The sequence below is a fragment of the Camelina sativa genome, chromosome 11, assembly GCF_030686135.1.
Source record: "Camelina sativa cultivar CO46 ecotype springtype chromosome 11, ASM3068613v1".
NCBI classification, from domain to species: Eukaryota; Viridiplantae; Streptophyta; class Magnoliopsida; order Brassicales; family Brassicaceae; genus Camelina; species Camelina sativa.
In genome coordinates this window covers 34,614,704-34,630,275 of record NC_141890.1, presented here as the reverse complement: position 1 = coordinate 34,630,275, position 15,572 = coordinate 34,614,704, and the positions used below count along the sequence as shown (strand labels likewise).

Below are 15,572 nucleotides of genomic sequence, written 5' to 3'. Positions count from 1 at the left end.
GCAAGAAACGATTTGGAGAAGAACAACAAAGGTGTGTTTAAAACCCAATTCTTATTAAGTCCTGGTCTGATCCAAATTATTATTTGCCAAACCTTAGTACATGGTGGGATCAAGATTACAAACTCTTTGGCCGAAGACTCCATCTGAGTTGTAATTCACCATCAATGCTATGGTTTTGCTCTAAGCTTTTGAAAACCATGACAATAGTAATCCTTATGTCAATGTTTTGTATCCTCAAAGCTTGATTGTTTATGGTATGTGTGTATCCCCCCATCTCCATTCGCCTAAAGGGTATAAGCTCGGATGTGCTGAATTTTTCAAATGTAAAACCGACTACAAGATTTGTGTGGAGTTCCTTAACCTCCATAGTCGATGGCTTCATGTGAGGGAGGACCCACCTGCTATGTTACGGTTTTGCATCTATCACTTGTGTCTCCCGATTGTAGCTTCACCTAGTGTCATGAGTTATGAGCCTACAGGTATGAAGAATCTTGAATTCTTGTTTTTGAACTTTCTCATGGTGGCGAAGAACCTAACCCTTGTCTCCTCGATGGAGCACTCTTCTAAAAGCTTGGTCGCATATCTTGTGCATGGCGTGTCTGGTCACATGTTGATCAAGGAATTCGCGAAGCCCGTATTCATGGGCGATTCCGTTATGGTACCAAAAGATTTTTCAAACTTTGCATTTTTGGAAAACTCATGGAACCACTATCTCTATTTTCCATTTTGCTCTTTAACCTTTGATTGTATGAACTCCCCTTTTCGAAAGTTTTAAGTTAATGAAATTTTCTTTTGCACAAAAAAAAAAAAAGAAAACAAGAAATAAATGACGTTTATTTGCTTGAACCCTAGATTTTAGGGATATATTCTGAGACTTTTTGTTTTTCCGAAATGTTAGGGTTTGGTGATGGATTACAATAATATCAAAAGAAATTTTCAATGAATTGCCGGATTATTTGCTAACTCAGATACTCTCTCACCTTCCGACCAAAGATTCAATTAGGACAAGCGTTTCCACATAACAAGTAAATATGTGGAAATAGATGTAACGATTGATAGTTAATTGAGAAAAAAACACATTAATTTTCACTGTTATTAAATTATATAAACTTTTGTAAAGTTTGAAGTGACATAAATCACTTAAGAAAAGTTAGTACTTAATCACTTATAGACTAGGAGATATCCCGTGCTTTAAGCACATGTCAACATTTAAAAAAAATATTGTGAACAAATAAAAGTTATTAATTTATCATCTATATAAATTTAGTTTTACCAACCCGTCAACGTGAAAATTAAAACACATATTTTTTTAGATTGAATAATATATTTTCGTTTTAAAAAATTCAAATCACAACATATGTAGAAAAAGTCTGCATTTTACTAATCATAAGTATTATATGAAAATTCCAAACAATTTGTAAATAAAAGAAAATAAATATGATAGGAGAATCATAATTTGAAATCTTAACAAAATCTTCGTAATTTATTTATTAAAAATAATTATATTGTGTACTTGGAGAAAAAAATCTTAGTTTTTGAAATTCTGATTGGTTTATATTTTTGAAAAATATATTTCATAATTTTCGTCCATAATTTATGAGAGAGAAAAAAATATATTTTTATATTTTCTAGAGTTTTTTATATTTGATCTGTCAGCGTTTTTTTTAATTAATTATGTTTATTTAAATAATTAATTAAGCTTAATTAAAAAATATATTTTTATATTTTCTAGAGTTTTTTATATTTGATCTGTCAGCGTTTTTTATTTTTTAATTAATTATGTTTATTTAAATAATTAATTAAGCTTAATTAAGTTTTTCTAATGGAAATTGAATGTAATTTTTACACATTTTTAGGTTAGTTTCATATTTGTACTTTCCAATTAATATAGTAGGATTAAATCTCTTAAATTATTATGTCTGTCATTTATTTTTATTTAAAAATCAAATTTTAAACTAAAAGATAGAAGACTGTAAAAAAAAATGTAGAAAAAAATCAATAAGAGACAGAAGATACGCTTGAAACACACCCTAAGTAATGAAGTACTACTATAAGTAGCAAATCTTTATTTTGTTTATGTAACTGAACCGCAAAGAATTCAGTAATATTTTATTATTTTAAAAAATGAACTGTTTTATAATTCAATTAAAATGGTGAATGGAAACACATACAACTACCTCAAAATGACTTGTGAATTAGGTTTCAATACTTATAGATGACTATTGATGCTAGTAGAAAAATGGTATAAATACAAAACAAATATTGAAATCTAATCCACGTGTCAGGTATGGCCATATCGACGTGTCTCCATTCATAGCCATAATCTTAGATATGATCATATCTCAAAATGACATGTAGATTAGGTTTCGATATATACTTCACGTATTTATACTGTTTCCTGCGAGCACCACGAGCCGCCTATATGATCACCTTCTCATCCTAACTCCATCTCAAGCGCCACCCAAAAGTAGTTGACTCCATATGTGAATTGTGACCCAAAATGAAATAATCGATTGTATAAACACCTAAAGAGTGATAATCTCTCGAGCAAATTGTATCAACGGTGAGTTTTTCTCACACCCAGTTCACATAGACTTGTACCCTAGATTTTAGGGATAATTCTGAAGGGGTTTTTCTTTTGGTTTTTTAATATTATTATTTTTTTACCGAAATGTTAGGGTTTCGTGATGGATTGTAATAACATCAACGAATTGCCGGATTATTTGCTAACTCAGATGCTCTCTTACCTTCCGACCAAAGATTCAGTTAGGACAAGCGTTTTGTCGAAGAGATGGGAACGTCTCTGGCTTATGGTTCCTGTAATTGACTTAAATGTCAATCATTTCCCTCTTAATGGACAAGCCTTTGCTAGCTTCATTGATAAGTTTCTGGAGTTTAATGCTTCAGAGAACCTATCAATTAACCACAAGTCAAGACTACAAAAGTTCAAGATAAAATACAACGAATTCATTAACTATGGTGATCGATTGGGGGAGTTGCTAGGGACCATGGTTGATCGCAAAGTTGAACATTTAGATGTTGAGGCTGATATGATGCCAAGTATAAGAGATTTCATGCCTCACGACATTTATAAAAGCAAGACATTGGTGTTTTTAAAGCTTGTAAGGGTAGGGCTTGTAAATCCACGGTTGGTTGTTTCTCTACCTTGTCTGAAGACCATGCATTTGGAAAACAATTTTTATTGTGTGGATGGTCCTTTGGTTATGGAGAACCTCATCTCAGACTGTCCAGTTCTTGAAGATCTTACATTTGTTAGAACTATTGATCGTAACAATGTAGAGTTTCTGGTGTTTCTTCGTGTGAGATCTAGGAGTCTGAAAAGGTTTCGTTACACCTTTGCGAACGATAGGGGTGGTACTGATTTCTCTCTTGAGATCGATGCTCCACGGCTCGAGTTTATGAGTTTTAAAGATAATCAATCTGATAGGATTGTGGTAAACAATCTGAGTTCTTTGCTCACGATCGATATGGATACTAAATTCAATGTAGAGATTGGTGGTAGTCCTTTGAGACTAGGGAGCTTCAACAAGAGAAATACTATCCGTCATTTTCTCACCAGTATTTCTAGTGTAAGGCATATGATCATCTCTAAGCGTACTATGGAGGTATACCTAACAACTATAATATATACTTTAATCCTATATAATACAATTGTTACTTATATCATTTTCTTTCTTCTGGCAGGTTCTTGATCGTTACTTGAAACTTGCACCGCTTCCCCAGTTCGGTAACTTATATCGTTTGCAGGCTGCGTTCCCCAACTCATTGTTACAACTATTGCCAGTCTTTCTTGAGAACTTCCAAAATCTGAAGAGCCTCATCTTGGTAAGAATCTGTTTAAGTCTATGATTTAGCGGTAACAACTAAGAACATTATTTGAAAGATATAGTTTCCTGTTTTTATTATTATCAGGAGCTTTCTTTTTCGACGCATCCAGTTCAGATTAAACTGAGATATGTGCCTCATTGTTTGTCGTCGACTCTTGAACGTGTTGAGATTAAAGGAATGATTATAGAGGAAGAGACTTGGAAGACACTAGCGGGGTACTTTCTTGAGAATTCAAAAGTTCTAAAGAAACTCGTTCTGTGTTTTAGTGATTCTCCTACAACAAAGCTGCAGGCTACAGATATCTTCCATACATTCGTCAAGTGTTCTCGCAAATGTGAGATTATTATTCATTGATTATGTCACTGAAGAACAGTGTTTTTATTTTGAAGTTAAGCCTAGCTAGAATTTATTGACATTAAACTTGATTACTCTATGAATCACTGAGTGGGTTTGTATATTGATTAATTACTCTAGGCTTTATGGTATGCTTTATATCAGACCTCTGGGAATTTAATACAGCAAGACATGTTGTTCTTTAACGTTGTATAAGTACCAATTGTTTGTTGTTTCTGGAGAAGCTCTGTCGTTAGGAATGCGTAGGTTCTGCATGTGAGTTATTAGACAAAGAATCAAGCCTATACTAGTTTGATTATTACCATCTCAAATGATATGGAAAATATGGTGTTGGTAAGTAGATAACGTAAGTGGCTAGACACTAGATATACAAAGACGTATATTTGATTGATAAAGGGATTTGTAAAAATGGTGTTTAATTTATGTTTCTTTCTTTTGCCCACGGTGAGCTATCCTTACATTATATCATCAAGGTGAAAACTCCTCTCTTTCTTTTTATTAGAGGAGTGCGAGATTCTCTCCACAACCAACGTTACTCACTCGCCCTCCCAAGTAAAAAGAGTCCGTTGACTGATTTTATTCTACGAGTAAGTGTGTTTTGAGGTCTCAACCTCCATTTTAGCCTTAGGCCCTTAGCCATACTATGAGACACACTCACAGTTTTCCGGATTGAGTTGCATCTTGGTCTTGAGAGCAAGCTTTGATGCTAAAACCAGCCTTAACAAGAGCTTTTTGTGTAAGTTTAAAACTTTAAGAGAAGAATGGATTGTGTAGAATATGTATGCCGTTGATGAGATTGATGCTCCAGGACTCAACATTGACATCTACTCATCCAGTGTAAGACATTTGATCTGAATCTCACTTTCTTGGAGGACATTAAGGATATTCAAGCAACAGAACAACAACAAAGACTTCAACCTCTTGATTCTAACACAAACCACTTTCAGAAAAATCAATAACATACTTGACTTCAAATCCAGCTTCCTCTGAATATACATGTATTTTGACTTCCATGTTATCTTCACGCTCACCTGCCCTTATTATAAGACATAAAAGCAATTGAATTACAAAAAATACGTTACCAAAGAAAACATTAAAAAAAAAAAAAAAGTGATATGCTTTTTCGACTAAGATAAATTTTTTTTTTCTTTTTTCATTTCACAAACTTGCAATTCTTCCTCCTAATTCCCAGTTCTCACTTCGGCGGCGACAACCCAACCGACGAATCAAATCGACTCTTAAGACTCAGATTGATTGTAATGGCCTGTATAAGTATTGTATCTCAGGTTTATGATAAAGACCTTTGATGTTAGTTATTTTTTGGAAATTAGGGTTTCGTTTGTCGTGATGGATTGCGATATAATCAGCGGATTGCCGGATTATATGCTAACTCGGATACTCTTAGACCTTCCGACCAAAGATTCTGTTAATTAAGTCAAGCGTGTTATCTAACAGATGGAGAAATCTTTGGTTAAACGTTCCTCGGCTTGACTTGAACGTGAAATATGATTTTCCTCCTGGCAAATGCTTCGTGAGCTTCATTGACAGTGGAGTGTATTCACATTCATGTTAACCACCTAACCGATGATATCTATAATAACACGTATTGATTTAAAAAATAATGATTTATCACCATAAAATATATAGATAAAATAAATAACTTAATCAGTAATAATCTTACAGACGCATCAGCCAAAACAATTTCAATGGTCTCTCCAGAGTAAGTGATGTATTGCCTCCAGGAATGAATGATCTTAACTTAATCCTCCAGCTTGTTTTAGATGGATTTAAATCGGTTATTGCAGGAGGAACAACCATGATCGTTAGCACCGTAAAAAGAATGAAGAGGAAGATATTTAATTCAAATGGTTGCACAACTGAAAAGATCGAAAGAGTTGAAAAAAATTATTCAACCAATTTTCATCATTTGAATATAAGTGAATGAACAAGTTGAAAAAAACTATTCGACCCTGTAGCCATAATACCTTTCAAATCCTCCTAGCCATAATCCTACTGCAATAATTCTTGCTAAGAAGAATGGTCATGTTGTGGCAATTCCACCCTATAGGTAATTGGTTACTCCTACAACACATCCTTGTACAATGCTCAAGGTTGTAGGCTGAGTAGCAGGAGAAATTTTTCATTTTTAATGAGCCTAAACAATGGATTCAATAAGTTATTGCCAATAACCACGCCCGCTGAATGGAAACATGAAACTGAAAGCCCATACAAAATGTGAACCTAGGAAAATAAGACCATATACAGATAACGAAGAACCCACAGGTTTTTAAGATTTTCAATACCATGGTTCCCGAAGCGATACTTTGTTCTACTCCTTTCATTTATATTTTAAGCGCAGTTGTTATAATATATACTTTCTTGACCACTTCAAGACATATCGATCTAAAGAAGATCATTGCTTACTCCTCCGTAGCCCATATGAATCTAGTGACTATTGGCAACAAAAGAGTAAAATAAACTAATAAACTAGACGCGCTTAAGCCCATACAAAATGAGCACCTAGGAAAAAAGACCATATACAGATAACGACGAACCCACGAGTTTTTAAGATTTTCAATACCCATGTTTCCCAAAGCGACACTTTGTTTTTCTCCTTTCATTTATACTTTAAGTGCGATTTCTATAATATATACTTCCTAGACCACTTCAAGACAGATCGATCTAAAGAATATCATTTCTTACTCCTCAGTAGCCCATACGAATCTAGTGACTGTTGGAAAAAAATAGCAAAATTAACTAATAAACTAGACGCGCCTAAGCCCATACAAAATGAGAACCTAGGAAAAAAAGACCATATACAGATAACGAAAAACCCACAAGTTTTTAAGATTTTCAATACCCATGTTCCTCGAAGTGAAACTTTGATCTACTCCTTTCATTTTTATTTTAAGCGCGATTTCTATAATATATACTTCCTTGACCACTTCAAGCAGATCCATCTAAAGAAGATCATTACTTACTCCTCAGTAGCCCATATGAATCTAGTGACTTTTGGAAAGAAAATAGCAAAATAAACTAATAAACTAGACGCCTCTAATCCCATACAAAATGAGAGTCTTGGAAAAAAGACCAACAGATAACGAAGAACCCATAGCTTTTTAAAATTTACGATACCCATGTTTTCCAAAGCAACACTTTGTTCTACTCCATTTATACTTTATTGCTATAATATATACACCCTTAACCACTTCAAGACAGATCGATCTAAAGAAGATCATTGCTTATTCCTCAGTAGCCCATATGAATCTAGTGGCTATTAGATCAAGACATCATCTAGGATCTCCTTCGAGTTTTCTCCTTGGAACTTGCATGGGGACTACTTTCTTGTGCCTTTTTCCCATGGCGGCCTTAAACCCTAGAATCCCAAACATGACTTTTATTTGATTTAGGAGATGTGGAAAGAGTGACTTGTGACATTTTATATTTATAATGAGGACCACAGGTCTTATCGATGGAGATATTGTTTACATCATTTTCAAGTTCATCGAAATGTATCTCTTAATACATGAATCTGGCCAGTAAAAAAAAGCAGTTTCTTTCAAATGCATATAATATATGGTACCAACCACACAAAACCGTTATTTTTTTGCGTGTTATTTTTAAACATTCGTTTCAATATATAATTCCTGCTAAAATATTAAATTCGATTTTAAAAAATGACAAATCATTTCTGTTTTTTCCGTTTTAACATTAATTTTATTTTGGTTGAAATTACCTAAACCTACAAAGAACACGATAGCAAATACATACCAATTTACTAGGTATCTAAAAATTGTTTATGTCCCCTTGCAAGGACATGCGACGAATATAGATTTGGAAATACTGATTTACGAGGAATTGTTTATTTTCTCAAGTGATTTGAAATTCTATTTTTTTTATTAAAATACTGGTATATTTGAATTGCCAGGGATTTGCTAGTATCCTGCCTTGCAAATCACTTGTTTTCTTATAATGAAAATAAATTTAAATGATTAGTTTTAGTAATTCAAACAAATTATAATTTATACTAGAGTTAAATATTTGTTACTTGAGACGCAATTAAAAAATCAATAGATTTGAAATCATTAGCTTATGGCAAATGCTGTGTGAGTTTCATTGACAACTTTATGAAGTTTAATCAAAAATTACGAATGCAAAACTTCTTGATAAAGTATAAACGGACACAACAACTATATTTGTGGAGTGGATCTGTAGGGCAGTTGATAGCGGAACAGCTTCCCATTTTTTTGGGTTTGATATCTTCAAGATAGAAGCATTGAAGGTTTTGGGTTTGAGTCCAAGAACAGCTTCCCATTTTTTTATTTTAAATTTTTGTTAGTGTAATATTTTAATATAAATTTTATTAATATAATATTTTGTTAAATTTAGTGATTTAGTATATAACATGTAGTATACCTCACAACAATTTTTTTTTAATACAATCTTAATTATATCATTTTGATATGTTTTTTATAGATTCAAAATCGTCTCCTCATATATATCTATATAACTCATCATGCAATATAACTCGCCTGTGTTATTTAAAAATTTTAAAATTTTTAAATATTCACAATTTAAACTTTTTATTAAGTTTAGATATATCAATTATATATTTTAAATTTCTTAAAAATTTAAAATTTACTATATACGGTAAATTTATTATATATGTATGTTGAAACACTCTTTATAATTAATTGAGTAATATATGTCTGTTTAAAAAAAACTCAAATCACAATATATGCAGAAAAATACATTTTTATTAACTTTATGTATTATATGATGATTCACAATAATTAAAAATTAAATTCAAACAAAAATGATAGTAGAATATCTATAGATATTAATTGTATATATATTAATTGTAAAATATTATATATATAGGTATTTAAAATATTTTAATAGTGTTTGGTTATAAGAATAGTAGAGAATGTTAACTAAAATTGTTTGGATTTGCATTTAAACAATTAATGATATTCAGTGCTAATAGTTTTCTAAACAGATTTCATTCTTAAAAAACTCTATAAAAATAAGAGTTGACTAGATTCGGACCCGCACGTACGTGCGGGGTTGATTTCAAAAATTAAGGTTATTATTAAGTTTGCAATATATTATGTATATGCGGGATAATGTTTATAAACATATTTTTAACGAATATTAGTAACATTTATAATCTAAACTCGTATCAGTATAGTATTTGATATGTTTTTGGTTTTTGGACGAAAAGAATGATTATATATGTTTTGTTTTTAGACGAAAAGTATAAACAACTACAATTAAAAAAATAAGATGAAAATAGAATGTTTATATCTGAACAGAAAAACCGTCACGTCCCATATACGTCATGTTTATTCTACTTCATAACCGTGACTTTAATAATACTTTACCCATTTAAGATTGTAAATTTTAGTCTAACAGATAAAGAAATAGGTAGAAGATTCGGATGGGATACTCGTACTTCATGTACTTTTTGTTTGGATATTTAACTTTTACAAATTAGTGGATATTATACAAATTTTATTTATATTTCTCAAAATTATCTATAAAATCTGCTATAATGATTAAAATTCCTAAACTCAATGACCTTAAATTGTATAGCATGACAAATCCACATTGATAGGCTTTGTAATGGTTTTGCTATTTTTTTTACTTGTGAAAAACTCTTCACCCAAAAACCACAGGAGCAATGTCTGCATTGGCCATGTTGAATTTGCAAAACCCGTAGGTAACATGTATTTCAATTAAAAAAAATTATTATCTATAAAATATGTCTTAAGAGATTGGATTAGAGATTATTTTATATTTTGATAGTCTAAAACTCTGTAAAATTTTCAAAAATACTCAAATTTATTCCATTCCAAAGTTATATATTTATCCATTCTAAATTGCTCTTACTCAACTTAGATTTTGAGAATAAAATATAGCTATTAAAAAAATGGAATTTTACCCAAAATTTTATATATTCATGTGTGAAAATAAGTGAAACTATTCACTTTTAAAATTGATATTTATTCATTGGTATTTATAAATGAAACTTATCCTTATGCACTAATACTGTTACAATAGTTATGTTGGTATGATATGTTCTTTGGTTTTAATTGGTCTGATAGCTTCTTTTTGTCCCAACAAAAAAAGTTGGTATGTTTAGTTCTATATTTATGCAATCGAATTAAAATTGATTTCTTTATATAATTTAAAATTGATAATTATATTTCCAATATTTTATGGTAGATTATTGGTTCATATAAGTTTGGATATGAAATTATAACTAATACACTAAAATATACTTTGTTTGATTGCCGTAATTTTAATAACACACAAATTAAATTAAATTAAACAAAAATGTGAATTTACAATTTAAAAATGATTTAAAAAAACACATTAATAAAATTTTGATTTTTTATACCACACATATATACACATATATATATCTACGCTATATGTGTGGATGGTTACACAAATCTACTATACAATTAAATTGATTAGAATCAATCACTTGAGAAGTATGTTCTTCATAATTAAAGTCCTTTGACAATACTCCTTCACGTTTCACCTTACATGTTTTCTCTTTCACACCATATCTAGTAACAACATTTGTTTTTTTACCGCCTGCAAACATATATATACATATAAATATTAAATTCATGTGTGATAAAAAAATAATAAAATCATTTATATATTAGTATTTCCACGTATTTTTTTGGTAGGAGGTATCTCCACGTATCTATACTGGTATCTTCATGTATCATTAATAATATATAAAATAAAAATAAACAACTATCAAACTGGGGTTTTATGGTAATGAATTTAAATGATTGTATATGTTTGGATACGGATTTAGAACCCATTCTCTTAGCCACATTAATCACGATCCGAATAGGAATCTCCCTGGTTAACCAATTGATCTTTTTTTTTCCCCTAAAACTAAATCCAATGGAATGTAATAATCTCAAAATTTATGCCTAGATAGTGAAAAATGCTTCTCTTTTAATATTTGTGTTTAAGCCTAGAATAATATTTATTTAAAGAAATCTAGCTTGTCACTAATTCAGTCTGAATCTCTTACCTAATTTTTTTATCTGTTGAACTAAAATGTATAATCTTAAATGGGTATTAAAACTAAAGTTATAAGATACCAAAACATGACATACATGGGATGGGAAGGGTTCTCTGTCCCAAAATAGCCATACCACAATTTTCTTACTATTTTTTTCATAGAGTGATATTCTTACTTATAAACATGCACTTATGTATTACAAACATAATAATAATTTTAGCTTTAAAATCAATTCCACACGTATTTAATTTAGTTTGGAATAAATAAAAAAAAACACAAAGTTTCATTCATAGAATAATTGTTTTATAATGCTAACATGGTTTCTGGCACCTTAAATGTCGTCTTGTACACTTGGAGGCAAAGTAATAAGAACCAAAATCCATGTCAATCGAATAGGTGGTACACATGCAGATCTTATACTTCCCCTCCTAAAAGAAACATTTAAACATGCTATTAGTTTGCATGATCCTTCTATAAAATATAAGTAATAGAAATATACTTGACATAATATCCATACATTGGTCATTACTTTAGTTGCTTCCAAAACTTCTGAAATGGTTCTGCGAGGAAAAATGTTAACATACTTTCTTGAATTGTCAAGGATGTGATAGTCCATCCTTCGGTAACCTAAATCATAAGTAGTAAACATAGTTTAGTCATAACTAAATATAATACTTGCCAACAAAACATAATTTTTAAAAATCAAGTAACTTACAGAGACACATCGGGTAAATTCAATCTTCTCTATGGCTTCCCCTTTTTTGATTTTCTATGTGTGCATTATTTTCACTTGAACCTCCAACATGTTTTAAAAGGTTTGGTCATAGCAAGACTTGTGAGTAGCATTTGCAACTATTGTGATTTCAAAAGTGTATGCTTTTGTGAATGGTTTTAATAGTGGGGTGCTATGTTAAACTTTTATGATGTTTCTATATTTATAGCCTTATGTAACTACTCGATGAAAGGAATATGCCGGATCCGGTGCAATATTCCTAAACAATAGTAACGTATTACATTCGAATTGCCAAAAAAAAACTTGGATTTAGATGTATTTTGTTAAGATTGCGAAATTATTATTATGATAAATTTTGGAATTATCATTAATTACTTTCTTTTTTTTTAAAATTGCAGGTGAAAGATATGTTCGAAGTATTTTGTTTTAATGCTTACTCATAATTGTTATGGTAGGTGCTAATGTTCAGGGATATAGATTTTATTATGATTCCTTAGATTATTCATTAATAGAAGATATTCTAAGATTAAATTTTCCTAATTGTAACAATATAATAAGGGAAGCATTAAAGTTTGACGTGCTAATTAGATGGGTAGATTTGTTTAGATATTGGCATATACATGACGAATATCGTGTAACCATATTGTTTGCTTCCGCATTTGATGTGTTAATAACGCATTAAATGTTTGTTTGCTCCGTACACTTAAATATGAATTTGTTTGGCTCCGATTTTTTTGCTAAAATATCACATATAATATCTGTTTGGCTACAAAATTCTTTATTAATTGTGTCGGTTTGGCTTCAAGAATTATACATATCCTTATTCCGATTTAAATGGCATTTCATGTAATAATCTCTTAATCTATGGCTACTTATTAAAAATGCTTCCCTTTTAATAGTATAGATATCTGATTTTAAACGAGATACATAAAAACGAGCTTTGTTTCTTTTCTTATAGCTTGTTACGTTAAATCTTCATCGATGTAGAATTTTTAATTATCATGAGGATTTGTGTCACGGGCTTGCGTATCAAACAACAAGGTGGCGGTTCACCTATGTTTCATGAGAAATTGAGAAACAGTGGGGAGTCAGAGTAGTCACAGCGAACAAGGTAAAAAAATGAGTTTTCTAGAGTAGTAGGTCTAACGAATGCTAAACCAGTAGCGTAGGCGTAGCCCCTCTCCACACCGTGTTGCCCAAGAAGGGAGCTAAAGGTTCCTTACATTATTGTCAATAAACCTTGCCAATCTCACTTCTTGCATTACGCTCTCTCCACAAACTATGAACCGTTGCTTGGAATACGTGCCTAAACGTGAATGCATGTAGTGTTGTGATAGAATCGGTGAATTGCCGGAGTTTTTGTTAACTAAGCTTCCGACGAGGGATTCCGTTAAGACAAACGTTTTATCAAACTAAGCTATCATCCTTGGTGATTGTCATCAAATCTGGAATGTGTTGAGACTTGAGATAAAAGCAGAGACTGTGGAGGAACAAATTTGGGAAAATTTTGTGAGGTATTTTCTTGAGAATTCAGCTGTTCTCAAGAAACTCATTCTGCATTTTAAAGATTCTGTTATAAGCAATCATGATGTGGATATCTTCAAGGAGATTCGTACATTCACAAAGTGGTCTCCCAATTGTCAGATCATCATCATTACAATCTCATTGCAGTTCAGTGTATGACTCTTTTGTTATGAAAATTTGCAATTATGCCTAGCATTTTATAGACTTGGGCGTGGATACTAGTAACGGTAAATGTTGGGTTTGTTTTGTTTTTGGGTTTTGAATCACTCTTTCTTCTTGTAAAAGTTCCAACAGTACGTTTTGTCTCTTCTTCCAATTAGTTCAATCTCTCCATGAAAGTTGTTTTGACAATTCAGAGGGCAAAAAACACCAATTGGCTTTAGCTCATGTTTTTCTCCCTCCTAAAGAATCATCTTTTCCCATTTGTCATTTGAACGAACCCTATTGGGCCAAGGGTTATGATTCCTCAAGAAGATTCATAAGCTTTCTTTCCTCAAAGCCAATTGGTTACTAGTACATAAACTCATACTACTTATATACTTGATTAAATCCTTTAAAGTTCTCGATGTGGGATCTCTATTAATTTGTTTAGCCGACACTGTTGTTACACAAAGCTCTCACATAACTTAACAAAAAGTTTAAATAGCTAAAACGTAGCTTACAAGTTACAAACACACATTGAAACAAGATGGAAGCAACGATAAGGGTGTATCTAAGAGCCCAAACTTATATAGAAGGCAAGCTATATGTTATAGATTCCTAATCCATAAGCTCTACATTCTCTACATGGTTTATAAATGTAACAACATTTGGGCAATTACAGTAGAACTCTGATCCGAATTCGATTTCAACTCTGACCACAGTATTTTTCACTGTATTATAGTAGAACAGGTAGAAAGGTTTCAGTAGTTGGTATGTCGACAACACAATTACACCTGCACTCGTCATCCCGACAAATCTAAGGTTGTTATACGCAACCAGATCGTTCCAATAGGATGGCAATACGTAAACAGTCTTCGACCATTTGACTTCATCAGAATTCTCTAGAACCCGCAGCTCAAAACTTTCTGTCCTTTTATTGATACTACCCTGATTTGGCAACAATATGCCCAGTTTACCTTGGTAGTTTATGAGAGCTGAAGACAAAATCAGTAAATCAACAACTAGAAACTTGAATCTCTCCAATTTAACATCAAAGCATACTAGCATATAACGGCTTGGAGTTCCATTGCCCAAACGCTCAGCTAAGTAGTACAATACCCCATCGATGCATATCTCAGTATGTAAAGGTTGATGGGGTATCGAACACTCGACCTTTTTCCAGGTCCCTACTCCCGTTCCTAATGTTGAAACTCGATACACGTAATCATCAGATACACACAATACCTTGAAGATTTTGTCGATAGGATCATACCCGAAATAGGGTCTCATCTGATTCCTCTTGGTTTTGGCTAGGGGTAAAGATATGTACTCTCCTGTGCTAGGGTTACATATCATCGGCTTCTTAGATTTGTTACAAATCAAACCAAGTATAGATGGACACATATCTTCGCAAGAACCCAAACCTTTAGGGAACTGCATCTGGTAATAGGGAGATATAGGAGAGGAGTAGTTGCGGTTTGGATTTAGATCCTGAGGCATAGAGTAAAAGATCCGCTTATCGTTGTATAAGAAGGTGAACAAGATACGCGGCCGAACCGTTGATATTTTCAGGAACAGTTGGGTGAATTCTGGACAACGCAGTATGGAAGACCAAAGCTTCGACACGCAACGACAGCTCGCAACGTCTTTCAGTGGCAATCTTGAGAATACGTCGATCAAGAGATCAACTGGGATCTCCTTGGAGTATTCTCCGAGGGACTTGCTTGGGCTGGGGACTAATCTCTTCTGCCTTTTTCCCATGGCGGCGTTAATAAGCCCTAGAATCCCAAACATGACTTTTACTTGATTTAGGAGATGTGGACAGAGTGACTTTTTAAATTTTACTAATGTAGGGAACAACTAACAAGCATATAGTCGTAATAAATCGATCCAAATAAAATATTTATGAATAAAATT

The 15,572-nt window shown here is 32.0% G+C and overlaps 2 protein-coding genes across 2 annotated transcripts; one reads left to right on the top strand and one right to left on the bottom strand.

Moving 5' to 3' along the window:
- The first annotated feature begins 2,373 nt into the window (after nt 1-2,373).
- LOC104728582 (F-box/FBD/LRR-repeat protein At2g26030-like) lies at nt 2,374-4,420 on the top strand. The gene is made up of 4 exons (XM_087475937.1): nt 2,374-2,563; nt 2,679-3,626; nt 3,706-3,846; nt 3,934-4,420. Exons 2-4 carry the CDS (start codon nt 2,688-2,690, stop codon nt 4,201-4,203), a joined length of 1,350 nt encoding a protein of 449 aa, XP_087332063.1. The 5' UTR covers nt 2,374-2,563; nt 2,679-2,687; the 3' UTR covers nt 4,204-4,420.
- Nucleotides 4,421-14,251: 9,831 nt separating this feature from the next.
- On the bottom strand, nt 14,252-15,449 carry LOC104728581 (F-box protein At3g47030-like). Its single transcript, XM_010447541.2, has one exon. It carries the CDS (start codon nt 15,447-15,449, stop codon nt 14,274-14,276), a length of 1,176 nt encoding a protein of 391 aa, XP_010445843.1. The 3' UTR covers nt 14,252-14,273.
- Between the last annotated feature and the right edge of the window lie 123 nt (nt 15,450-15,572).